General features: G+C 35.5%; 1 protein-coding gene across 7 annotated transcripts in view; it reads left to right on the forward strand.

Annotated features, from left to right (window-relative positions):
• Positions 1-453: 453 nt before the first annotated feature.
• eya1 (EYA transcriptional coactivator and phosphatase 1) overlaps positions 454-26,916 on the forward strand; it is a 50,358-nt gene continuing 23,895 nt past the window's right edge. The window contains exons 1-11 of one of the 7 annotated variants that reach the window (XM_053488345.1): positions 454-794; positions 7,791-7,918; positions 9,126-9,191; positions 11,340-11,417; positions 13,294-13,360; positions 13,876-14,015; positions 15,278-15,406; positions 20,721-20,803; positions 22,909-23,095; positions 24,448-24,590; positions 25,033-25,116. In XM_053488345.1, coding sequence (XP_053344320.1) covers positions 7,795-7,918; positions 9,126-9,191; positions 11,340-11,417; positions 13,294-13,360; positions 13,876-14,015; positions 15,278-15,406; positions 20,721-20,803; positions 22,909-23,095; positions 24,448-24,590; positions 25,033-25,116 — 1,101 coding nt within the window. In that variant the 5' untranslated portion in view covers positions 454-794; positions 7,791-7,794. Of the gene's footprint in view, positions 795-6,419; positions 6,676-7,790; positions 7,919-9,125; positions 9,192-11,339; positions 11,418-13,293; positions 13,361-13,875; positions 14,016-15,277; positions 15,407-20,720; positions 20,804-22,908; positions 23,096-24,447; positions 24,591-25,032; positions 25,117-26,916 lie in introns of those variants that run through there. The other 6 variants (XM_053488348.1, XM_053488347.1, XM_053488346.1 and 3 more) reach the window with 6 other exon arrangements.

Raw genomic sequence — 26,916 nt, forward strand, 5'->3', positions numbered from 1 at the left:
TACGGAACTACGGTCATCGTCACAGCCTTAATTACAAAACAGCAACAATTAAAGGAAATCTTACTAAAACCAGGAGGGAAAAGTGTCAGCCTGAGGGGAGCGAGGGATGAGGAATTGCTTTGAGATGAGTGATAAAATCTGAAGGAGAGAAATACGGCTTAAAGGAGCGAGTGAATGACATATGGAGGGCTGGTGTGAAGAACAATCCCCAGCGCCTCCTCCTCCACCTCCTTGTCCGTCCTGAAGCCTTCCTGTGTGTGTGTGTGTGTGCGTGTGCATGTGTGTGTGTGTGAGGGCAACTTTCTGCTTTTTTAAAATCCACCCTCCCTTCACCACTCCCTCTCTCTCTCTCTCTCTCTCTCTCTGTTTCTCTCTCACACACACGCTCACACACAGATACACACAAACACACACACACACTCAGACTCTAGCTAGCCACTGCCTCCAGCAGTCATCGGTTGAATCTGACACACTCTTCTCCTCTCACACACACTTACGCGCACACACACACTTACACTTACACACATACATACACAGACACAGTCAGAGTCACTCAGTCTCTTGAGAGCTATGCACAGGGACTTTGTGCCTGTTTTAGGCTTAAAATGAAAAAGAAAAAAACTTGTGCCTCGTCATTGAAACGTTGCTGAATTTTTTTCTTCGTCGAGTTTTGAAATCCAAGATTCTTCAACGCTGTTTCATTTGCTCGGGAGACAAAAAATAATTTCAGACTAGTGGAAGAAGAACGAGAAAGGAAAGAGGGATAAAAGTGCAAGGACTCATCCAGAACTGCAGTGAGTACCTTTTTATAAAATATTATTTACACATAATTAAAGCTAAAGAAAGTGCAACTTTCTTTTTTTTACTTATAAATTTAAACAAGCATTTTCTGGAAAACTTAGATATCTACATAACTAGAAACAATACTTTATAGGGAACATAGTGAAGCTAGTGACCTGATTTCTGATTTTAAAACTCATTTGACACTTGAATGGTTGCTTGAGTTTAGATTTCTAATTAATATTCTTTATTTTAAAAAAATACATTTTAAACTAAAGAAGTAGTGAGAACCTTTATATGTATAGTGCATGAGAATGCATAATAGCATTTTCATAAACTAAATTTAACTGCAAACATCGCAACAAACAAACAAAACCTTTTTTCTTGAGCAGACAGAAACTTCTAAAGTCACGAAAGTGTATATTGTTGTCAGATCCAAATGTCAAATTGAAAAGAAAATTAGCAATCAGCAAATATAGAAGAAAATAATACAACAACTGGTTACAAATTACAGATAATTTCTTATTCTAAATTACAGATAATTTCTTATTCTATTAATATATATATTGTATCACTTTTTAACTTGAAAACTAAAATTCACTGTCCTCACAGATTTTTAAGCTCATAATCATCCTTTATTACATATAGAAGTATTCTTTAGCTAGAAATAAATAAACCACTAATACAAAATTTTATATATAGATACATTTTTTAAATAGTTTATCCTATTTGTGTTAGGAAAATAACACAAAGCAGAATAAACACAATGTTTAATGCACACAGCAACAATCTTAAAAATATGTAATAGCAAAAGGTACATGTGTACATTTTAATAATAAATACTAAGTATAATATTCTGTTATGTTTTTGTTTTATACTTCAGTCATAAATCTGCAGCATATATGTGTCAAATAAAAAAGTGTTTCTATAGAGAACTTCTATATAACTATGTAATAATCTCTTAACTAACAACAGCGTTTGAAGAGCTAATTTCACATTTTCCGCATTTGATGTCTAAAATTTAGCTTTGTTATTACATTCATTCTTAGGCTCACCAAATGAATTAAAAACAATTCAATAATTTAATAATAATAATAATAATAATAATAATAATAATAATAATAATAATAAAGCTTCCTATGTTAATTTTATTGACTTAAATTATTATTACATTTAAACTAAATTTAAATAAATATTTCTGTCATTATTTAGTTAAACATTTATATCATGCTCATATCTTAGAGTTTTTTAAAAAAGTAATAATAATCTAACATTTATTTTGTTTACAAAATATAATAATTGTTGTGAGACAAATTTGCTTAAATTTGTGATCAATTATTATAATAATTATATTTTTGTATCTTAATTCCTGAAAGAGTGCAATTTCTTTCTCTTATTTTGATCTGTCTAACATTATTATAACAAATATTACTCTAAAGTTCTCCTAATGAGCTTTTTATAAAGTATTGACTCAGAGTGTTTGTTTTTAATAAACGCACACTCATAAAAATGACGTTCTCTTTTTCTAAGCACTGAAGCGAGATCAGCGACCACTGTTTACCGAAGTGTGTGTCTATGTGTGTGCACGCGTGCGTGCTGAGGAAACACTGCCTTAATTGATGCTGTACAGTATATGACACAGGCACGGCTGTATTGTGTTTTGTAAACACTGCGGTGTTTAGTTGTTTAGTTAAGCAGGTCATAATTTATTTATGATTTATGCAAATAATTTTTGCATATTTCCCTGTAATCAGACAGCGTCTTCACTTAAAGATGAAATAAAAATTAGCATCGATGCTGGTGTGTTAATAATGATAGCCTTTTTTTAAACTTCACTTCTAAGTAGAAGTTAAATAGCCAAAATTTAATAAATGACTAAATTTATCCAAATTAATAAATGACTACTTTGTACTTTTAATTACTCGTATTATTACTAGTTAATTTATTCCATAAAAAGAAATAGTTCGATGCTCTGTAAGTTGTGTTTTTTTTTTTTTTTTTTTTTTCTTCGTCGCACTGCGGTAGGGAGCAAAGGATGAAGTGCGCACTTTATGAAGCGGCCCTTCTGGAAGTGATTTGGAGGCCCGAAGTGAGCGTTATTAGCGGATTTAACGTGAACTGCACGTCAGATTGGACAAAAACGAGAGAGACAAATTGCACGTCAGCCGACATCTGACAGGAATTAACATTTTAATCACCTGTTACGCCACATCGCACACACACTTGCAGTCACACATTTGCAGTCACAGTCACACACGCAGTCACGCACAACGTCACGCTCACAGTCGTACACGCTACATTACTTTATAATGCATGGCACTATCGATGTTACACTGGGGCCTTGGTTCTTTAGTGCATACATACAGACCAATAATAATAATAATAATAATAATAATAATAATATGAATAATACATGTAAAATACAATAATACACATAGCACATATAGAGTGCTTACTTAAAAATTATAGATAGGATTGTAAGTTTATAAGTATTACTATTATGGTTCATTACTTCAATTATATATTTTTGGAAATATGATAGAACAGTCAGAAAAGGTGCTGAACTACATTAAAACAATTTATTTAATTTTTATTGATTGATTGATTGATTAATTAATTGATTCTTTTTCTCATCTTTTATTAAGTGTGTGTGTGTGTGTGTGTGTGTGTGTGTGTGTGTGTGTGTTGACTTTAAAAGGTAATTTAGTTTGAAGGCACATTGCTCATATCTGGGCGTTCACGGCAGACACACATTTACATTTTGTTTATTATTTTAAAATATGACAGACACAGTTAACAGTTCACACCCAATGACATGATAGCACAATCTGAGTTAGTGCAGGTTTGTGGCGCTGAAGTTGTCGATTGAGTTTGGTTAAATTTTTTTCCTCCTGATTTCATTATAATTTTTTTTTACCTCGTATTATCCTTAGGCTCTGCATTAGTGCGTGCGCATGTGTGTTTGTGTGTGTGCCCCACCTCACTGTGTCCTTCTTTTTTTTTCCTCTTTCATAGTGTCATTTTTAAATGCTAATCAGTCTTCTCACCGTGGCTCCGTGGCTCACACAGACAAGTGCTGCGCTGCAGTTTCGTCTCACATCTGCGTCCAATTTTTGTCCACATCGACATTCTTTGCATGTCGATTTGTTGTTTTTGGCCAAGCGTGTGGGTTCAGCTGAGCAGCTTATGCAGGGATTAGATGGTTGAAAGTTATTTTGATTAAAGTGTTGTGTGTGTGAGTGTGTTTTAATATATAGTACATATGGTTTGCATGCTGTGTACATTTCTAAAAGGTATATGAGAGAAGGTCAAATATAATTTAAAAAATCAATTAAAAAATAATATGTGCAAAGAGATCGTTTTCCTTTTTTACATGGTAATATACTATTTTTGCATATTTATTTTTTATTCTAATGCATCACCTGTTTCTTTTCAAATGCAGCATGCCTCACTAGGTAGTTCAAGTTTTACTTTCATCGCTACGATATTATAATTTTATTTGTAAGTATTTTAACATTATTACCTTTTTTGTTTAAATAAAAAACATTTCAACCTGCTTAATTAAGAGACATTTATTAAAACAAGTTGAATTAGATGCCATTTTATAGTCAGGTTTTAGAAAAAATTACAGCTACAGCATCTCTTAAAGCACACAATGAAAAATAAATAAATAAGTAAATATATTTTCAAACGCTTATTACACTAGAATTTCTTATAAATAAGCCTAATAATGACATTATAACACTGTTATTACAGTATTATTATTTAACAAGAATTGTTGTGCTAAATATCACTATATTATTATCACCAGTTATCAGGACAACGTTTCTGCATCTTGTACATGTGTGTGTGTGTGTGTGTGTGTGTGTTTGCTCTTGGTAACTACTGAAGCTTGACAAAAAAAAAAAAAACCCAGAGCAAACAGTCATGAGTGACGTGCGCTTGGGCTTTATTTATTTTTTTTTGACGACACTGGGCTTTGTTCCTGTAAAGGCGGCGCTCGGTGCGGGCTGAATTGAAACGTGAACATCAAAGCGCGCACATCTTCTTTTTCTCTTTAAGCTACGAAGCTTGTTGGGTTTAGCACTTGTTTGCGCTTCACCTGCACAGACTCACCTGCATGAACAGAGACGCTGCACTGATATCTATAATCTCTATATAACTTGAATTCAAAATATAATTTCTTTCTCATTTCTCCTTGTTCACTCAGACAAGAGGTGGATATTATAGATATTGTTTAATTTTAGAAAGTGGATAAGAGACTGAACTTTTTTTTATTGTCCACTGTCTTGAAGAAAAATACATTAAATTAAAATGAATTAAAACCAATACTTATTCAAGTAAAAATGACACAAAGAAGTAAAAACACAATAACTACTCTTGAAGAAAAAAACAAACAACAGGTAATATGGGTCGATAAGATAAAATATAAAATACACCCTTTAAATAAGAGAGAGACGGTTGCCAGTGGCACCATAACTCACCCCCATATTGTGTACTTTTTCAGTTTCATGTTCTAATGCTGTAGTTTCAAATTTTAATCAATAACTGTTTCACACACACACAAACACACACACACACACACACACACACACACACACACACACACATATATATATATTAACTTCAATAAGTTATTACACATTTATAACTGTGTGCAAAGTGTGTATTACGTTAAACATCTTGGACTTATATGAATGTTAAATGTTAATTCAGCTCAGGGGATTTGGCCGTATAGACTTTGCTAAACAGATAATTCTAATAATGGCTAATTAGAAAATGATGCAAAGTCATTCTGAACTTGCCGACGCGATAAAAACTTTACACCTCTTCTAGCAGTTAACTCTAAAATAAACAGCGAAATATTTAGTTCTTCGGGTTCAGCTATACAGATGCTGCTTAGACAGAAATGCTTGTTTTTTTCCTTCTTTTTTTTCTGGTGCTGATATTCTGGTTTTTGTGGACGAAGGAAAAAAAAAAGAAAAGATAAAACCCTGAGAGAAAGTGGGTGACAGAACTGACTCACTGAGGTAATAGGGGGCATTTTGTAGTGTCATAAGAACCATATGTGTCTCCATATGTTCTCCGTGTTCTCCGTTTCCAATTTGACCTCGTCGCGAGAGATGGACTGCCGTTTTAGGTCCTCTGAAGAGCTCTCACCATCTCTTTTTTTCTCTCTCTCATTTTTTTCAACCCCCTTTCTCTAAACCTACACCCCCACACCCCCCCATCCCACCCTGTGCTTTCCTTCCCATCGCCTGAGGCAGAGTCATTAGGAACTGTCACTGTGCAGGGAGATAAATTTCAGATAGCGTCAATTGCAGATGAAAGATATGGTGAAGATGCTAGGGGTGTCGCGCTCCACTTGCTTCTGTTCAACAAGTTCCCATCTCTCTCTCTCTCTCTCTCTCTCTCATTCTCTCTGTCCTCCTGTCTTTACCTCCCTCCCACTCGGTTTCCCTCCCGCTCCTCTCCCCTCCTTCCTGCTTACCTTGGCTAAGCTGCTTTTGCATGTTGATTGGGGGAGGACTAATCCAGTTTGCAGCTGTCGTAGTCCAATGATGAATCACCTTTCCCTTCATTTCGGGCCCGCTCTTTCGTTCTCGGGAGGAAGGAGGGAGGACCTGGAGGAGGAAAAACGTAGACAATGTGCCTCTCTGTTCCTCCTCTCTCTCTCTCTATCTCTCTCTCACTCTGTCTGTCCGTCTGCTCAGGAATAACAATAATGTTTTCTCAGACAACGTCTATTGTGTCACGGATGGATCCGGACAGTGACACTGGGCTAGAATAACAAAGAAGGACGTTGTTTCATCGCAGGTGGGGGAAAAAAAGAGAAATCAAAAGAAAAAAAAGTAAAGGGGGAAAAAGACCTAGTTCAGAATCATCAAGTTTCAGGTAAGAGATGACATGAGATGATACAGGAAGTGGAATGTGTTAAAAAAAAGACAGACATAGTGATATTATTTTGTTCAGAAAGAATAGAGTTCAAACTTTTGCTCTTAACTGTACCGTAACTTCCTGTTATTGTTGTGCTTGTTGTCTTGTTTTATCTATTCAAACAGGAAGTTGTATAATCTTTTTACACTGATAATGTATGTGCATCATTATTGTTTTCTGCTGATTATTATTATTATTAAAGCTGAATGTTTCTGATAGCTGCAGCGTTTAGCGTCAGATCGAGTTAGCCGATTGGCCAATCGCCGTAATTGTTCCTTAATGTCGTTAGAACAATAATGCTTTTAGCAAAGACAAACACAGATGAACATGTGTTTGAGTTTTGCGGCTGTGCTCTCTCTCTCTCTCTCTCTCTCTCTCTCCACACACCCACCCACACACATACAAACACAAACACTGGCCTTCATAATAAAGTGATGCAGATGATAGAATAATGTTTTCAGTGGCACAGGTTTCGGAAATGAAAGAAAGAAAAAAACATTTCATTCTCTTACTTTACTAATTTCTTGTTTCCTGAACTCGTTAGTGACGAACCATGCCGATCCCTTAAAATGTGCGCGAGTGTATGAAAATGGCGTCATGCATGAATGGTGTGAATTATTAACGGTTAAAACGAGCAAAGCCGGTCAATCGTCAGGTGTCTCATTAATTGTTCAATTCGTGTCAAATGTCATTGGCGTGCCCAGGGGACGTTGAGTGTTTTCATCTCGGGAGACAGCGCAATGTGTTTAGTGGAACAGGTTTTAAATACAGTCTGTGCGTGCGTCAGGAATTGTGTGATTAAAAAAGGAAAAAATAAATAAATAACCATTAGGGATTATATTAGTCAAAATAATTGAAATATATATATATATATATATATAAAAATATTAATAAACATGAATTGGATTTTTTTTTAATGACAATGCAGTTTAACTGCCACTTTAAAAGTCTATAAGGACTTTTGTTTTTTTTATTTATAATGCATGTGCTTATCTTTTAGTGTGTATATCAGATTAAACTAAGAGCTATGTGTATGTATCTGTAATGATATTTACCATGCATTTTATTCACAGGTCTATGGAAATGCAGGATCTAGCCAGTCCGCACAGCCGAGTCAGTGGTAGCAGCGAATCTCCGAACGGCCCAAACCTCGACAACTCACACCTTAACAACAATTCCATGACACCAAATGGCACTGAAGGTACAATCATTTTATTTGCATTTGTTTAATATTTTCCCAGCTCTGGTATATTCCAGATGACTTCTCATCCTTCTTTCTCTGTAACAAGTGGAAAATGATTAATATACCTGAACTGGCTGATAGTGACATTATGTCAGGTATTGATTGTCATATCAGAAATCTGATTAGAATTTTAATCTTGAAAGTAATATTTTGGTCATTGTCATTTAGATGTAAGTTAATAACTGTTGGAAATGTAGTACTATACTACATATTTTATATAAATTCTGTCATTTACTCAGGTATATAAACAAGCTTCATTATTATAATTCACACACGCACGCATGCACGCACGCACACACACACACACACACACACACACACACACATATATATATATTAATTAATATTAATATATATATTAATATTAATTAATATTAATAAACAGCTTTAATACAAATCCTTACCTATATTGAAGGTGCTTTAACTTTAAATGTTGCCATTTTATTCAACCTTTATTAAAATATATTAAGAGACACTTTACTGGAATTCAGGAGTCAAATAATTATAATTGGTTAAGGAAAAGAACAAACAAACAGGTTTTAGTACTTAATGTATCAGACCTGGTCTGATTGTAATTTGAATTATTCTGAAATGTTAGAATGCATTAATAGACAGTATGTTACACTAAGATTTCTATAACATGTGTCTTAAACAAACTGGGTTTTACTGTATATTAATACCAGATTTTGCAAAAATATAAAACAGTTGATATATAGATAGATAGATAAATAGACAGATAGATACATAACATAATTGTTCTGAAATAAAATACAGTATATGTATAAGTATGATTTACATTGGGTATTATGTATGAAAATGTTTGTGTTTTAGCAAGATGTGAAACGAATAAAAATAATTAATTTATGCTTTCTAAATAGTAATAGTGTCTAAAGTAAAATAAATGCATTATGATTATAATAAAAAATAACAGGTTAGTTTGAAGAATCTAAAATGTGAATGCAGCGTTCGATCGTATTTCAGCCTGTTGGGAACACTAATCTCTCTCTCTCTCTCTCTCGCTCTCTCTCTCTCTCTCTCTCTCTCTCTCTCTCTCACTTTTTACGCAGTCTCAGTTTACATAATGTGATTTCTGTCGCGTCTGTCTCGTCCAGCGCCCGTTTTTGGTCACCTACCCCTTTCTGTGCCACTCTCTCTCTCCCTTTAGGTGATAACATCACTATGCTCACGACAGCCGACTGGTTATTAAGTTCTAATTCACAATCCACTGCAGGTTTGTGTAGAAGCAAGCGAGCAATGAAAGGACAATACTTGGTGTTGTTAACCCGAAACACTAATTTGTGACTTGTACAGTTTGGCAAAAAACATGTTCAAATCTACTGTACAATCTTTTATTATTTTCTTTATGTTTTCACTACAATTGAATTGATAAGACTGTGGAACCATTCAACTATTGTGCCTTTCATTAGGGTCTGTTGTGTTGTGTTGTGTTGGATTGAAAGCATGGTTAAAGTTGCAAAAAGACATGCTCTCCTCCTGATCAGAGTTTCATGGTATGCAATGAGAATTTAGCGCGCTAGTTTGTGCATGTGCGTTTTCCCTGCTTCTTAAAAAAAAAGAAGGATGGAAAATGCTGGTTTGTCTTGAGAGGAATCATGTTCGCCATGTCGAGTATGAAGGATTTCACTGGGCATGACTTTATACCCACATGGTGGATTTAGTTTTCAATAAAAAAAAAGAAAGAAAAAAAAGCCTTCTTTTGTCCTTTCTCTTTCTCTCTTCTTGTTCTCTTAGGACTTTTTGCCTTTTTCTTTCTTTTCCTCTCTTGCTTCCTGACTCTCTTTCTTCTGTCATTTGCTTCTACCCTCCACTTCTTCTCCCTCACTCTCCTTCCCTCTCGTTCGTCGTCTCTTGTTTTTTTCTCTCCCATTTCTCTCCCCTTTCACTAGCTCTTTCTCCCTTCCCTTTCTCTCTTTCTTTTTCTGAAACGGATAAACGGATGCATTTCACAGATTCGGGTCTGTCTGAAGTCTAAAGTCTGAACCGTGCTGTGAAATCATCTCTTTTTCTGCCCGGGTCAAGCTCATAACTGTTTTATTCACTTTTTGACGTCTCAATTTATCCTGCACGTTCATGCATTCCACAGTACAGCGCCTGGCTCTTTGGCCTTTTATTCTTACTCTTTATGCCTATTTTCCTCTTTTTATGCCACATAAAAACATGCGGTAAGAAACATGATGACTGATAAATCAGAGATATGACCTGACATTGACTGAGGTTTTGACTGAAAAAAAAAAAAATCATAAAATTATGTCCACAGCAGCTAAAAACACTGGCTCAATGCATGTTGGCATGTACGAGTATTACATTTTAATATCATTTTAATATAATTGAGTAACTTTGGTCACAGTTTATGATTTTCACCTTCTGGTGTAGCAAAACCACAGAGGGCATTTCTCAGTGGGGTGGGTGTTTCTGACAGACGTGATTAACCAGAATCTACTTCTCTGGAGGAGAGGTTAAAAAAAGAGAATTGTTAGCTTTTCAGCACTAGGAAAAAAGCAGTCACTTTGCTGTTAATGTTGAGTTAGTGTTAGCTAATAAAGGCCTAAATTTAATTGTTTCAAATGCATAAGGGAAGCAGTGGTGGCTTAGGTGGTTAAGGCTCTGGGTTGCTGACTGGAGGGTTCCCTCCACTGGGTTGTCACTGCTGTGTCCTCGGGCAAGGCCCTTAACCCTACAACCATACCAAATCGCTCTATCGTTTGTTGGTCCCAACATTTGAAAGAAGGTTTGAGCATTAAACTAAAACCGGGCCCTGTAAAAAACAAGCCTGAATAATCTTAAAACTTCTGAATTGTATTAAAATCAGTAGTTCACACTTTTACTGTATATTCAAAAGCAAAGCTTATTAATCATATTTAGCAGTAATCATCATAATAATATGCACAAATGTGTACGAATATCATAGTATATTGTACAACTAATTATTGGCGCAACTACCAACCCATAGCAGAACATTTTTGTATTATTATTATTTTTATTTGTATAATAATTATTATTATTATTAGGAGAATGAGCAGTAATAGTATTACTAGTAGTATTTTGCATATATACATGTCTTATGTTTTATATTTTATACTTATAATATGATCCTAATAATTTAATGTCATAAGTATTATGGTAATTGCATACAGTATATTCTAGCAATATATTAAGCCTGTATAAAATATTTTATAATATTTTGAATTGTCATTTATTTATTTTTATAATGTTATGAATTTGTTACAGTATCATTAGTAAATGCAATACATTTTAAATTGCACATACATTTAATAATTAAGCTTTGTGTTTCTGTTTCCTTTTTTTCAGTCTCTAGTTTTGATTTTTATTGTTATTATTATTTTCCTCTCTTTTACAGTTAAAACAGAGCCAATGAGCAGCAGTGACATCACCACGTCTGTAGCAGACGGCTCGCTAGACAGCTTCTCAGGATCAGGTAACACAAACGCACGCACACATACCCCCACACACACTTTAATATTTTTATTATTCATAAGATGTTTTTCTGTTTCTGAACAGAACATTTAATTGTCGAGTTATATAACGTCATTTCGTTCATCACTGAAATCATTCATTAATTATAAACTAGTTCTTAGTAAGGAGTTATAAACCTTTGTATGTGTGGAAAGGAAACTTGCAGCCTCATTGGGCATTTATTAAGTTCACTTTGTCGATCCTATAATAAATTATTAAATTAAGGTTAATGCGAATAAACCAATTTATCTAAGTGTACCTTTATGCTAATTAGCATTTTGAAGTTAGCATCAAATTAAAAAGATAAAATGTTATTTTATACTGCGTGTTTGATTAAACCCAAAACCGGATGCAAACAATATCTCACTTCCGGACACCTATACAATCTTAGGACATATTCATTTTAACTCAAACAAACATATTTGGATAAGTGTTACACGTTCCCCGCTCCCAGTTTCACATGTTTCAAGGTGGCGTACGGCACTGCTGCTAATTTGTCTTATTTCCATCCCTATTTCATTGAACACCCGATACCTTAACATTAGACGCACATAAATCAAAGTTATGACTCCTGTCTCTGTGATATTAATGAAATTTAGCCGTTTAAAGTCTAGAGAACTCGAGGGAGCTGAGAGGAAACGTGTCCGGTGTTAATAACGCGTCTCGGCTCCCGAACTCATTTTACTTTACATGCCACAACCAATTACACACACACACACACACACACACACACACACACACACACACACACACACACACACACTTACACTTCTATCATTAGAACTGAAAAATATGATATTGTTGAACATAAATAGTTTTTTTTCAGCCTAATAAAGCCAAAAAACAGTATTTGTTGTGGCAGACATGACAGTTTCTAAACCATTGCTACATGATAACAGTGGTAATGAAACCCAGGCACACGTGTAGTTGCACACACATGACACAGAGCTAGTGAGAGAGAGAGTGAGAGAGACAGAGAGAGAGAATGTAAAGTATTTTAGAAAGAATTCACAATACCGTGTTTTAAACAATTTGTATGTGTATGCTTTAAAAATGGCACCCTGTAGAATACTAGCATTGTAAATACTAAGCATGTAGTACTAGCAAACATTAATGTTTTAATATTAAATGTGTGCGAGTGTGTGTATGTGTATATGAGCAAGAGAGAAAAAGATAGACAGAGAAAGAGAGAGAGAGAGAGAGAGAGAGAGGGGAATGCACAAATGTTTAGACATGGTTTAGAAATGAGTTTAGAAATAGCACCTATGTTGTTCTGCTAATGTTAGCTGCTAACATAATTACCTCAATCAAATAACAGCACTAGTGCTATGAATATTAGCACAAAGCTGCAACTTTTTACATGCTAAGCATGAAACTAGTATGACAAATATGTATGTGTGTGTGTGTGTGTGTGTGAGGAATGCACAAATGTCTAAGGTTAAAAATGGCAGCTGCTAATGTTTTATGCTAGCAGAATAACCTCTGTAAAGAAATACTAATGCTGTCAGCATATTATATATTAAATGTTTGTGTGTATATTTCTTTTTCTTTGTGTTAAAATTTTAAATATATACTGCTAATGTAATTAGAAAAATACTACAGCCACATATCAAGATAGTGTGTGCGTGTCTCAAATATGCCCTCCCACAAAGAGATCTGCACAGTCAGTAAAAAGTCTCTCCCTTATTACTGCTTTACATTGTTCCACTTTAAGCTAAATAAATCCAGTGTAATTACTTTTTCGTTTAAATTCGATGAGTTCTGTTGCCATAAAGTAATGTTTACTTTATTTTTTTTTTCTACAATGCTTAAACTATATGCTTGTCTGTTTTCCGTAGCTATTGGAAGCAGTGGCTTCAGCCCAAGACAAACTCACCAGTTCTCTCCGCAGATCTATCCTTCCAAGTAAGTGTATTTTTTTCACTCAATAAATCGAGCCCTTTTTTTTTTTACTTTTAATTCCGACCTTTTATTAGGCTCTGCGTTAAAACCTCACCAGATGCAGTTTAGTATCTTTTACAGAATACTATTCAGTAGTTTAGTGTGCAGGGTTTGATTTAGCCATTTTAGGAGACTTGCTCCACTTTCTGTATTTGTGGTTTTAAGTACACTCCAGTACTGACAACACTAATCGAAGACCTTTGCATATTTTTGGACTAATTGTTTTATTACAAATTGGAGTTAACAACCTATGAAGTCTACAAACCACCTGCCAACAACTACAGTCTACCTTTGAATTACTTAAGGACTGCTACAATGTTTTTTCCCTTTTTTTAATTCAGAATTATTTTTAGGCATGGCCGAAAACTATTTTTCAATTCTCTTGAACAAGAAAAACCCTAAAAAAAACTCTGATGAAATTTGAGTGAACAAATGTGTATCATGTTCCTTTCTTCCTTTTTTACTCCTCCCTTCAATAGCAGACCTTATCCGCATATTCTTCCTACTCCTTCTTCACAAAACATGGCAGCGTATGGACAGACACAGTACAGCACGGGAATGCAGCAGGCCTATGCCACTTACCCTCAACCAGGCCAGCCTTATGGCATCCCGGCCTATGGTGAGCTAAAAAAAATTCTCCTCTTGTTTCTGTTCTTTTCCACATACCACTTTGATTTGGTTAAAATATTGTGCTTGGTTTAATTCTTCAGACTCCTTCATTTTCAGGTGAAGCTGTGCTACTTTACATTTCAAAATTCCTCCATGGCACAACAAAGTCTGTTAGCAGTAAGCTTTGGGTGCTAAGCAACATAACAGACAAAGATTTAATGGACAGAACAATGACTTTGGTGCAACGGTTTATTTTCTTTGAAACTTGGCACATTAATATGAAATTAAATCATTGTTCAGTTGTGTGTGACTTCAAACGTTCCTCGGCCAACCAGATTTGCAGGATCTGCGTGTATAAAAAAAAATGTGTGATAAAATAGTTGTAAAAATTGTATGTACTAAGTGAATAGCCAGGGAATGTTAGCTAACTCAATTTCCTTATATAATATTCTAATATTCCCCTATTATATAAAATAATATAGATAAGATTATTGATTAGCACCATGACTGAATTTGTAAAACTAAATGTTTTTAAAAGTCACAGAATGTTGGTGTTTTACTGAATAACAGGATTTACTGAACATATCCAAAAAAACACCATGTCAGTGGGACAAACTTATCCTGCAATGCTGCCTGCCTAGGCTGTTTTGTCCCAAATAAGATAACTATAGCGTCTTTTGTGGCCATGGGTATGTACCATATAGGTTTTTGGATAATTGCTAATCAGGGCTCTCTGTGTTTTTTCTGAGTTATTTGTAGCGACAGACTTCTAAATGGCTTCCTCTTTGGAACCCTCGCTGGAAGGAAAATCTTCTCTTTTTAGAGCTTTGTAAAGAATACAAATTATAATACACTATAGGTTTGACCTTTGTTGATAATGATAAAAAAAAGAATAGTTCTAAGAAATTAATGAAAAAGAGTACAATTTATGTTTATATAAGAAGTGCTGTTGAAGTGCCTGAAAGCTGAAAACAACTCAAATAAAAAAACAGCTTCTCATCAATCAGAATAAAAAATTTTTACATACCATTGTGGTATAACGTTGGATTTATTTCCATCAATCCTAAAATGAAGTGAAAAAGTTTTTAAATGAATAATTTTTAATGAAAAGTTAATGCTTTATTGCCTTAAAAAGCTGAAGATACTGCCTGACTGTTTCCTCTACATTGAGCCATGGTCCACCAAACAGACAAATATTTATAAATGTTTTTTGAATATTAAACTTGTGAAATTATGGACTATGCGTCACTATGGTGTTACTAACTGATTTAGGTCCATTGTGGGCAGGAATCAAGACGGAAAGCCAAGCTCAGTCTCCAGGACAGAGCAGCTTCCTCAGTTATAGCTCCAGCTTCTCAACACCACAGACGGGACAAGCACCCTACAGCTACCAAATGCAAGGTTGGAGTCTTCTTCTTCTTCTCCTTCTTCTTCTCTTGTTCCCGCCTTAATGGAAAAGAGCTGTGGTTTCTTTGTCCAGTCCAAATGTGTCAATTAATCAAATATAATCACTTGATTTGGTATTTTAACACACATCCAGACAGAGACAGATTTTCTCTTTCTCACACACAGCAATTTTTTCCCCCCTGACTGGTTTCATTTATCAGCCTTAACTACATTCTGATCATCATGTTCAACTATAAAGTCAGGACTTAGTTTATTTCTCCCTGTAATGTTTTTTTCCCAAGCAGGGAAAAGAAAGTAGCACCGTGAAAACAGTGTATCTTCCTTCTTTATACATGATGTGAGGTTAATTTTGTTTAAAATACAGTCCATCTGGACTCCATTGAATGCTCTTTCAACAAGAAAACAAAACCTCAGCTGCAAAAAAAAAAGAGTAAATGAAGCTGCAGTTGAACAGTAAATGTCTTCTTTTGAAGGAAATATTAAGTGAAGCACAACAAATAAGTGCAGGAGTGTGTACTTAGGAATGATATGGGTGGGTAGTTGGGGGGAGTGGGAGTGTAGTCAGGGGTTTGCAAGGTTTTTGCCCCAGGGATGATGGGGTGTTGGGTGACCAGGCCCTTTTCCCCAGCATGAGGCAATTCTTCATGGACAGGAGGGAGTTTAAAACGGCCTTTCATGTAGCTCGACACTCCATCCAGAGTCAACGTCTGTCCCTTTTATGACTTTTTGAACTGTGGGTTTTGCTAATTCAGTGTGCAGTGAGAGTTTGAAGTCTGAGGAGAAAGTTCATGGTTGGGCTCCTCCCCTCCACCACCACATTAACAAAAGGGAGAAAGAAAAATGAAGACATTACCACACTTTTATTGAGATGTTTAGCATCTAGTTAGAAATGCCATCTTGGCTATAAGTCAAGAAATGTTTCCTAAACCCATCAAACACCAAACAAAGTCATTTAGCTGTTGTTGTGCATAGATCCATGTTAGATTTTTTAGGAACACCCTTCTCCTGCTAATTCAGGAATTTGATGAAAAGAAAAATCTACTGTCCAATCCATATACACACAGATTAATTTTCAAAAGGTAGTATCTCCTCTTTTAATTCTATATGTTTTGTGTAAAGATATAATAAAATTACTTGACCATTATGGGTCTTAGTATTGAGCAAATAAAGCCCTGATGAACGATAGATACCATTTTTCACCATGACATTATTTATTTAATAAAATTTAAGTCAAAAAGAAAAAAAATATGTCTATATAAATTAAGTACTCCTAAGTTTCGTCAGCTTGTGGATCCACCTTTAGAAGCAATAACGAGAAAAACATTTCCTGTATGACTTCTGATCAATCTCTCACATCATTGTGGAGGAATTTTACAAAAAAAATTACAAAATTGCTTCAGTTCATTGATGTGTTTGGATATTCGCATATGCACAGCTCTCTTAAGGCTGCAAAAGAAGCCCAAATCATCACAACAGTTGTTGAGTTGTATGAGGGGTTTCTGCTTAAATGCTGTTTGGTTTTTGCCAAACATGGTACTGGGCATTGGGGCCAAACATTTTTTTCATAGCACTTCGTCCCAGAATTCCTGTCGTTTGTTCGGATGCAGTTTGTCGAACCTCAACCTCCGCAGCTTCTGTGTTCATTTTAGACTTTTTCTCCTTCCGAACAAACTGTGCCTGTTTAGTCTTCTAATTGTGCTTTCATTGACTTTAACATTTAACATGCTCAGTGAGGCCTGTAGGGTGTGAGGGTCTGAGATGTAGCTCTTGTTTTTTTTTTTTGGAGTTTCTCTAAACATCGAGCTCTGAGCGGTTTGACCTTGGTGTGAATGTGCTGTCATGTCCACTCCTGGCAAGATGTCTTCCTGGCAACTGTCTTGAATGCATTCCACTTGTGAAAAATCTTTCTCACTGTAGAACGTTGAACTCCAAATTGTTTGGAAATGGTTTTATAGCCCTATCCAGATTGATGTGCAGCAACAACTGCTTCTCTAAGACCATTGCTTATGTCTTCCCCTCTTGGTACTGTGTTAAAACACACACCTGAATATTCCATACTAGCAAACTGCCAAAACTTATGCTTTTATAGAGGTCTGCGCACATGGTCATGATCAATTAATGAAAGACTGATGTTTAGCAGCACCTGGCTGCAACTTAACCTCTTAAATCCTTTGTTTTTCAATTGCTGTCTTCTAAATTGTTGCTTAATGTAACATTACCTACAGGACCTATTACTTTCCCTGTGGTGTTGCTCAATTAATACCAAAGGGTTTTATTTATCAGGTTGTAAATAAAGAGTTTTATTTATTATTTATTTGTAGGATAATTCTCCCAAAATATTTAGTATTCATAAACATCCTATCATTTAAACTAAAAAAAAAAAAAATGACTTCAGTGCCTGAGTGTGTCTGAATTTACATGTAGGAAGACTCGCTACTGTGAATCTTGATTGACTAGTTTTAAATTATACGACTGGAACAAGTTACTGAAAAGGTTTACATGGAACAAGCTGTTGAATTTAAACAGCTTACTTTAATTGCACACAAATTTAAAGATTTATTTTTTTGCTTTGTAAGAAAGATGGCTGAGTTACTTGAGTTTAGGCAGTTTGGCTGCTTTTAAGTTTTTCCTTTTTATGGAGGATTGTGTGTATAATGCGATGTATGTAAATGAGATGTCATTTGATCATGGTTAGCAATTTACAATGCGAATATAAACAATATGCATGTGAATTCTTAAATGTCTTAAATATTGATAAATGAGGATAATTTAGGGATTATAATAGTATTGTTAGTATTGTTATACAGTACTGTGCACAAAGCTCTTGACCCACCCCTCATTTCTTCATTTTAAATTTCATTAAATAATGTACATTAAATTAAAGAAAAAGGGAGAAAATGGGTAACTGCAACAAGCTGCGAAGTGCTTAAAGATACAATAAAAAAATTGTTGTATAGTAACGACCTTAGCATCAACCGCACTTATTTGTTCCAACCTCCCGTCTGTTCCAACCACTCAGCATCACCAGTATAGAAATTACCGAATGTGATCATCTGTCATAATCCACACCGGTTTCTCACTAGTTCATGGAGGTTGGATGTGTTCTTTTATGCTTTAGGCTTAACAAATAAAAACAATTCCTCTGAAACTGGTCAGGTACAGGGACTAAAAAGGAAAATGAGAGGTAAAAAACTTGCCAATAATGAGAAGTCCTTCAGGAAGCCTGGAGAACTATTCCTTAAGATTATTATAAAAGTACAACAAAGTCTGGCTTTTTGGGAGCAAATTATGAAGAAATGAGTGGTGGCTGAAGCCTTCTGCACAGTACGGGATTTCCCTCTTATAACAATTCTAATACAAAAACATTTTTTTATGTTTTAGAAGTAATAGGGACTTTCCTGTTGAGCAGAATACAAAAGATTGTGCTTTCTTCAACAAAAGTACAATTAAATTAATCTGTGTGGCAGATTGAGAGAGAGAGAGAGAGAGAGAGAGAGAGTCAAGAGAGAGAGAGAGAGGAACAGCTGTTCATTAGCTTAGAGCCTGTTGATATTAGTTAAACTGGCCGCAATGGGAACCAACTTCCTGGGAAAATATTTTCACCGTGACACGGTGTCAGAGAGTGTTAAAGAGGCATGAAGTTTACCCTCACGATCGCATGTTCTGAGTCCAGACTGTAATAGCATTTTGACATAAACATGATTATGCATTTAAAAAAAAAAATCTAAATAGTTTCTGACATAGAGGTCGACATTAAAACTGGAAGTCATGTCAGATGGATGTCATTCACATTTGCTAATAAGAACATAATTATATATTATATTCTTACTTTCATGCATGCTTTGGTATAGCGTATTAATTTTTATCCACTTGAATCCACCAATGTATTACATATAAACTTCAGATTGCCTCTATACTCCAACTTTAATTAAGTACTTCCTGATCTAAGTGAAGTGAAGACAGATTTGTGTATTCATCAGCCTTTCAGTAGTTTACACACAACACTGGGACTCTTTCCGCCATTGTGAAGGTGATAATTGATTTAAAAAAAAAAAAAAAAAACATCCTATCATTTGACCCTACGTCCTTCCTTCACCTCTTTCTTTTCAAACTGCAGCCAAGATGAAATGGCTGATAAGGCAAAGAGAAGACATAGAGACACTGTTTAGTCATCTCCCTCGTCTCCCACAATCCTTACACGCTTCACGCTTTAGTTTTAGCCTAAAGCAATGTGGCTTTCACGCATCAGAGTTTTGTTTTCATGTGCAAGATGCTATCGCTGATAGCTCAGGCAGAAAACCGTTTCCTTTTATTTTATTTTCGATTTTTCAAATTGCAAGTGTTCATTATCTGGAAATATGGATGCTTTATCACCTTACTGCTCTTTAACATCATCAATGCAGGGGTATAACTGAAATTTATTATTTTAAAAGCATGAATGCAGATCAGTTATTGTAGCACTTGGAACTGATGAGATTGAAGAATTGAAACATTTTATCATTTAAACCTTTAAATTCATATGCTATAACAGCATTTTTAACAAATATAGAATATCTAAAAGTCAGCCCAGTTCAAGTCAATCCAAGACTTTGTGATTTTGAGTTATGACTAAAAAATGCATTTATTTCTTTATATAATATCCCTCTAAATAAATGCACTTATCCTCGGGTTTCACTAATGCTTGAAGACCATCAAAATAGAAAGTTTTCTCAGTATACCAGAGCCATAATTGGACTGTCTGGGACTCCCAGGAACTCCTTTAATGGACCATTTCCCCCTAATGTGACCTCATATGAGGGGAAACCCTCCTCTGGCTTGTTGCTCGGCTCTGTTGTTCTCTGGCGTGGTGTGGCTCAACAGTGGCTTATTTACATAGACACTGAAATATGGGACCTTTAAAGCTAATATTGGTCAAAATCACTTACTTTTACTTTAACAAGTAACTAATGTCAAACATATGTCAGTGTTAAACATGGAATAGACTTAAGATTTTTCTAAACTTGAGTTTAGGTAAGATATCCCCACATCACCCACTCTTCCCAACAGTGTTTGACTGATGGTGCTTCAAGTCAGAAACATAGCGAACCAGTGTAAGGATATATTTATTGATGGAGACTTCAAAGCACTTCCCTCTGGATAAGGATATCTGCCAAATGCTGTAAACTGAAATGTTTTTTCATGGTATAGTTGTTATTGGTATAGCAATGCCAAAATCTGCATCAACAAAAACATCAATTGAAACTATAAATGTGTTTTACTCACACACACACCCACTCACAAGTCATGGTAATGTGTCTTGCTCTTACAGGAGGCAGTTTTACAACGACATCGGGACTGTACGCAGGAAGCAATTCCCTCACAAACTCGACTGGATTTAACAACACACAACAGGTAGCTGTAATCCACTTTCCCTTGCTTGTTCTCTTCTCAAATATATTTCCTTTAGCTAGATACAAGGTCTTTAGCCTATACAAGGTCATTGCATGTTTGCATATGGAAGCCTTTATAAACATGTGCACGCTTGAGTATCATCCACATGATATGAGCACAACAGAGCACATCGCACCAGGTAGCCATCGTTTTTTATTTATTTATTGGATTTTTTTTTACCATGTTCACTGCTGTAAATGGATTTCCTTTATCTTTTAGCATCGGCCACTGCGTGTAGCGTAAGATAAACTGGATTTCTGGAAACTTTTATAAAACATCTGTATACTTACAAGGGATTTTACAATACTTTTTTACGTCCAACTTTGACTGCCTCATAAATGATGAACAAATGTTTGCCATGATTTTGCTTTTAGCTATAAACTGCTAGCATACACAAAGGACAGACAATTAAAGGAACAGTTTGGCTAAAATGTCCATCTTATCCCAAGATATGTTTCTCGTCTGGATTCCTTTTTTTTTTTTTTTTGCACTGCTACAAGAATAATGAACACAACAGGAAGCTCTACGACACACCGAACAGCTCTAGCCTCCCACCATCATAAACAGTGCATGTTGACAGTGTATCTTCTTTAAAGGTTACCGTCAGCTGTTGCATGTCAACATATACAGAACAAAATTTTGGAAACCCTTCTAAAACATCTGTGTCCTTAAATCTTATCCACATGATATGAATCACTCCTAAAACGTCCTGCCTGCTGCAGACAAGGATTGTCCCTGTGATATTCTCACATGTGCATTTCTCCATGAGGAGACAAAAAACAGATCGCTTCCCAGATGTAGCACATGACAGACATGTGTTCACGTTTACATATTTGAGAATCTGAACAAGGAAGTAGCCGTGTTTGTAGAGTGTTTCAGTCCTGTATCACGTTACGGCAATGCAGCATGTGTGCGTGTGCTCCTTTGCTATAAATAAAAATCATGTTAACTGCATTCATATTTATATATTGCAGCATACATTTGATTTTATGTTTGGAAATAATAGTAGAACACTCCTGTTCCACAAACACAACAGAAAACATTTTTAAAAACTGGGTTCATAGTGCAACAGAAGTTTTAAATAAGACTTGTGAAAAAAAGTGTTGTCAGTGTTATTTATCAGTTCACAAATAGTTGCTTATCCTTAAAGCTAACAGTAGCTAAAACATACACCTTTACTAGCTAAAAGCAGCTAACACTAAGAACTAGCATGGGATGTAGCTAATACCTGGAGTAGTTAATAGTAGCTAAAACTTGGTGTTTATTGTAACTGTAGCTAACATAAGCTAAAACCTGTTTCTTTTCTTGGGTAAAAAGAGAGCTAATAATAAGTTTTTTTTTTTTTAAACTACAGTTTATTGTTCTGGGAGTAGTTAATAGAAGCTGCAATGTGGAAGTTAAAGTATATAACAACAGTTAATAGTAGGTAGCATTTAAAGGTTATTTTACCTTATGTTACACAGAGTACCCAACGTAAATAATTCATAGTAGCTTATATTAATAGTAGCTAATATATAACTTGTAGTTTCTATCATTAATAGTAGCAAATGCTTGTAACTTAAAGCAGATACAACAATCTTGGAGCTTACACTTAACATTTAGAGGAGCTAAAATAGTAGCTAACATTTTTAACTTCTAATAGCTAATAATAAATAATAGCAGCTAACACATATAGTACACAGTATACAAAAAACAAAGATTATGCAACAAGATTTAAGTTAAGGACAGAATTGCATCAATCACTCAAGTAAAACATGTAAGTTGATCAAAAATAAAAAAAAATGTAAATAATGGCAATAATTGGTTAAACAATGTATTTTAGTAAACAGTAATAGTAGCTAACAGTAGCTAACACCTATAGAGTCACTAATAAAAATCGTAGCTGACACTTATAACTTAGAGTAGCTATCTGCAACAGTACAGTAGCTAACACTTTGCACTATGCATTATATTATACAATTATTTAGCTAATACATAAACAACATTAAAACATTGGCAAATTTTATATATAGTCTAAATTGAATTCACACACTTTTACACACACTTGTTTATGTATTTGTCTGCAGGACTACCCATCCTACCCTGCGTTTGGCCAGGGTCAATATGCGCAGTATTACAACAGCAGCCCCTACACATCGCCCTACATGACCAGCAACAACACAAGTCCCACCACACCATCCACCACGGCCACATATACACTGCAGGAGCCACCGTCTGCCATCACCAGCCAGGCTCTGACCGACCAATCAGCAGGTGAGTTGCTTACAGAAACTGGTTTCTGCTGAAGAAGAGTCTTCATTAGATTCTGTTTATTACAAGACTCGATTTTATGCTTAAGCCCAGACAAGCATGTAATACATTTTTTAGGCCCAGGTTTATCCCTAGAGCATCTTCATTGTATTATGTGTAAGGGATGTTTAAGTTAAACCGGGATTCGTGACAAAATTTCTCATAAAAGAAGGCCTTTAAACCAACATTTACAGACACTGACGTCAGAAGACACTGTCGTTCCCAAGAACATTCAGTGACTGGAACACATGTATCTTGAAAATCGATGGAGAACCTGTCGCCAACTTGTGGAAGAAACGCATCTGTCCATGGGTGTCACGAAACTAACCGGGATGATCAGAATATTTAGCACACTAGCGGTTAGCCCTTTGTAGCGTGGATGGTAAACCCAAACGCGGAAGCAAGCAAGTAGGTCGGATAACCACGCGATTTAGTCTAAGGACTCTCACAAAAGGGGAGCAAGGGAAAAACACAAATTTAACCCGCGTACTATAAACACACACTCGAATCAGAAAGATAACCCAAGAAAGATTGTCGAAATGGCAGACGGACAATCTGAACCGACATGGGCGAACTCAATGACCGAGCGATGTGAAGCGCCATCTTGTTTTCTTTTATGCTTTCTGTTTTGCGACTGTACTACTTCCGGGTCCTAGTGCCGATCGCCGCGCGGGTGTGTGTGACAGTGGGAACTGTACACACAATCATTCAACAACACCACTTGCACATTACAGGAACTTGACTTATTAACTTGAGTTATTGCCACATGTCCCGTACTATTCTGACCTTGCTCCAAGCCATTTCCACATGTTTGAGCCATTAAAGTAGTTCCTGGGAGGCCAGTGTTTCAGATGTGAAGCAGGAAAGCAGATCATGTCCCTGCATGCTGAAAAAAACTTTCTACCCTCATGGTATAAAAGCACTAGTGAAATAAAGGTAGTTTTCACTCTCATTAATGTGTGCTGTTATTCTGAACAACAAAAGGTTCCGGTTTGACTTGAACACCCACTTGTATATGACTTTTATAACAATAGTGTAATATAATACTGGTTCCTCATATTCACAACAAATTTATGGACTCCTCTTTTGGTAAAAAAAGTTCAAATGATTAATTTTGACCTAAAAAGAATAGACAGGATGAACCAGGCCACTCCAGACACTCCCTTATATCCATTAGTGGTGAATAAATGGTATCAGGGGTGTAAGAGGATCAGATAAACGGATTCAGCCGCACATTGTTCAAGTTTTGAAGGTGAAAGCTTTTTTTTCTTTTTTATTTTCTCTCGTTTGATACAGTTTTTTGTGTCTTCCTGCAGGAGAGTACAGTACAATCCACAGTCCATCAACCCCCATTAAAGATTCAGATTCGGATCGATTGCGTCGGGCCTCGGATGGAAAGTCACGTGGAAGAGGAAGAAGGAACAATAATCCGTCTCCACCTCCGGACTCTGACCTTGAGGTACTGAGCAAACTCACTTTCTAGTTCCGGTAAATATAACCAGTAGTTTTGCTGTTTTACTTGAATTGCTCATGCATTAGTTACAATTGTCAAAAAACGACAATAAAACAGAAAGTTTATGAACATTCAAATGTTTTTTCTTTGCAATACAAATCTAACATATATTGTAACACAAGTCACATAATTGTGTATCTTTTACTCTTTGTATTTTCTTATTTAGCATAAAATTTGATGTTGCATTATGTTATTGATCTTGTATCTTATAGCATGTTAACATATCTGCTTAATTAGTTGGTTATTATCGATCGCAGCACATAAATTGAGAAACCAGTTTTTTTTTTTGTACTTTCTAGCCCCTAAATCCCAGCGCCCTATTTATTGACAAGCATCTCAGTTTGCATGTGTCATTGATTTATCCTTCTTCTTCTCTGTTCCCTTTCAGCGTGTGTTCATTTGGGATTTGGACGAAACGATCATTATTTTCCATTCCTTGCTCACAGGGTCTTACGCCAACAGATATGGACGGGTAAGTGATTTGCAAAAGAATCTGTAAATGCTGCAGTGGAAATATACGTATGAACATAAAGATGACACAGTTAGACTTAAATTTAAGGTTATGTTGAAATTTTGGCTTTCTCCCCAATCAGAAATAGGTATTTGTGATGTCACAAAATAAATAAGATTAACGAAACCTACTTTTAAGGTCTTATTTCAAGCTGTAAATTCAATATTTTACTGGATCAAAAACAAGTATGGTTACATCATTAAACCCATTAAAGTTGTTTTCTGAACTGTAAATAATATTTTTCTTAACACACCAATCAGAAATAAGCATTTGTGAGTGGATGTCACAAAACTGGTCGGAGCATTGTGATTTGCCTTAAACACTACATTTTAGAAGTAAAAAACAAAAAAGATCCATCAATCAGAAACAGGTATTTGTGATGTCACAAAATGCATCAGATAAATTAAACCCACTTTAAAGTAGGTTCAAGCTGGGTTTTCTTTTACTTGATCGACCAATCAAGTAACTAGAATTTGTGGTTTCAAAAAATTGACAAAAGTGGTTAAAGGTGTTAAACAGTTTGATTTTGTATATAATTTAGTACTTGTGTTTTAAGCAGTTTTAAGTTGTGTTTAAAATGTTTTGACATGATCCACCAATCAGAAACAGACATTTGTGATATCACAAAACTGATTGGATGAGTAAATCCTGCTTTACACTTGACTTGATCCGCCGATTAAAAACAAGTATTTGTGATGCACAAAAATGGTAAACTGATTGGACCCATTATATAGTTTTAGTTTAAGCCTGTTTAGTGCATAAGTGATTTTTGCTTAAATTATTGCTTATTATCTGCTGTAAAGTTTCAGAAATTTTCTAAAGGATTGAAACCTGTCATATTTCGATGATTATTTATTTACATCATTTCGAACACCAGTTTGACTAATTGTTTCCTTTTTTAATCGGCCCAACGAGGCCTGAGAGGAATGCGATTTGGCCTGCAGCTGTCTGAGATATGTGACCACAAAACAGTTGCACTGAGAATGTCACTTCACACTTCTTAAGAGTTTTTTTTCCCTTCGCTTTCCTGTCCTTCAAAAATACTTCATTGTTAGTTTAATGAAGTGCTTTCCAAACCTTCCGCTCTTAGTGAGATTAGCCCGGTACTTTCCAGGATTCTGCAACAGACAGATGGTTACATGGGGCAGAATTGTGTTTTGGACATGAGAATGTGTAAAGGTAGAGCCCTTGTTGAGCTAAAGAATCATGTGTGTCAGGAGAGTTTGGCATTTGACGTTCGTCACATTAATATACAGAATGAAACAAAAAAGCTTGATGTATTGTGCCTAATGAACAATTAAGTTGTGTAGCTGTTTCATTTTGAGTTAAGATTGAGTAAAGGTGTGTGTGGGTGTGTGCTGATGGAGTCGTTTCGCTCTCTTTGTTCCTGCAGTGGGGTGTTTGATGGCTGCGGTGTTTTGTTTTAGGGCCTAGAGCCTTGCCCCTCGACCCTTAACTCTGTTTATTTACTTTGTTTTTGCTGTGCATGCTGGGAACAAAAAGTGAGCCTCTGGGCTTCAAACACACACACAGAAACACACATGAACTCCTTCAAAGTAGCTTTATTACCATGACCAAACCAAGGTACCATTTACAGTACTGCTGAATTACACTGAGCAGTAAGGGCCTCATAGGTCTTCTCTCTCTCTCTCTCTCTCTCTCTCTCTTTCTCTCTTTCTCTCGCTCTCTCTCATTCTCTATCCTTAAACATAGACTATATTTTCCAAAAGTTCTTTGACACTTGTTTAAACACAATTTGTG

Source organism: Clarias gariepinus, chromosome 26 (genome assembly GCF_024256425.1).
Source record: "Clarias gariepinus isolate MV-2021 ecotype Netherlands chromosome 26, CGAR_prim_01v2, whole genome shotgun sequence".
In the NCBI taxonomy this organism is placed as follows: Eukaryota; Metazoa; Chordata; class Actinopteri; order Siluriformes; family Clariidae; genus Clarias; species Clarias gariepinus.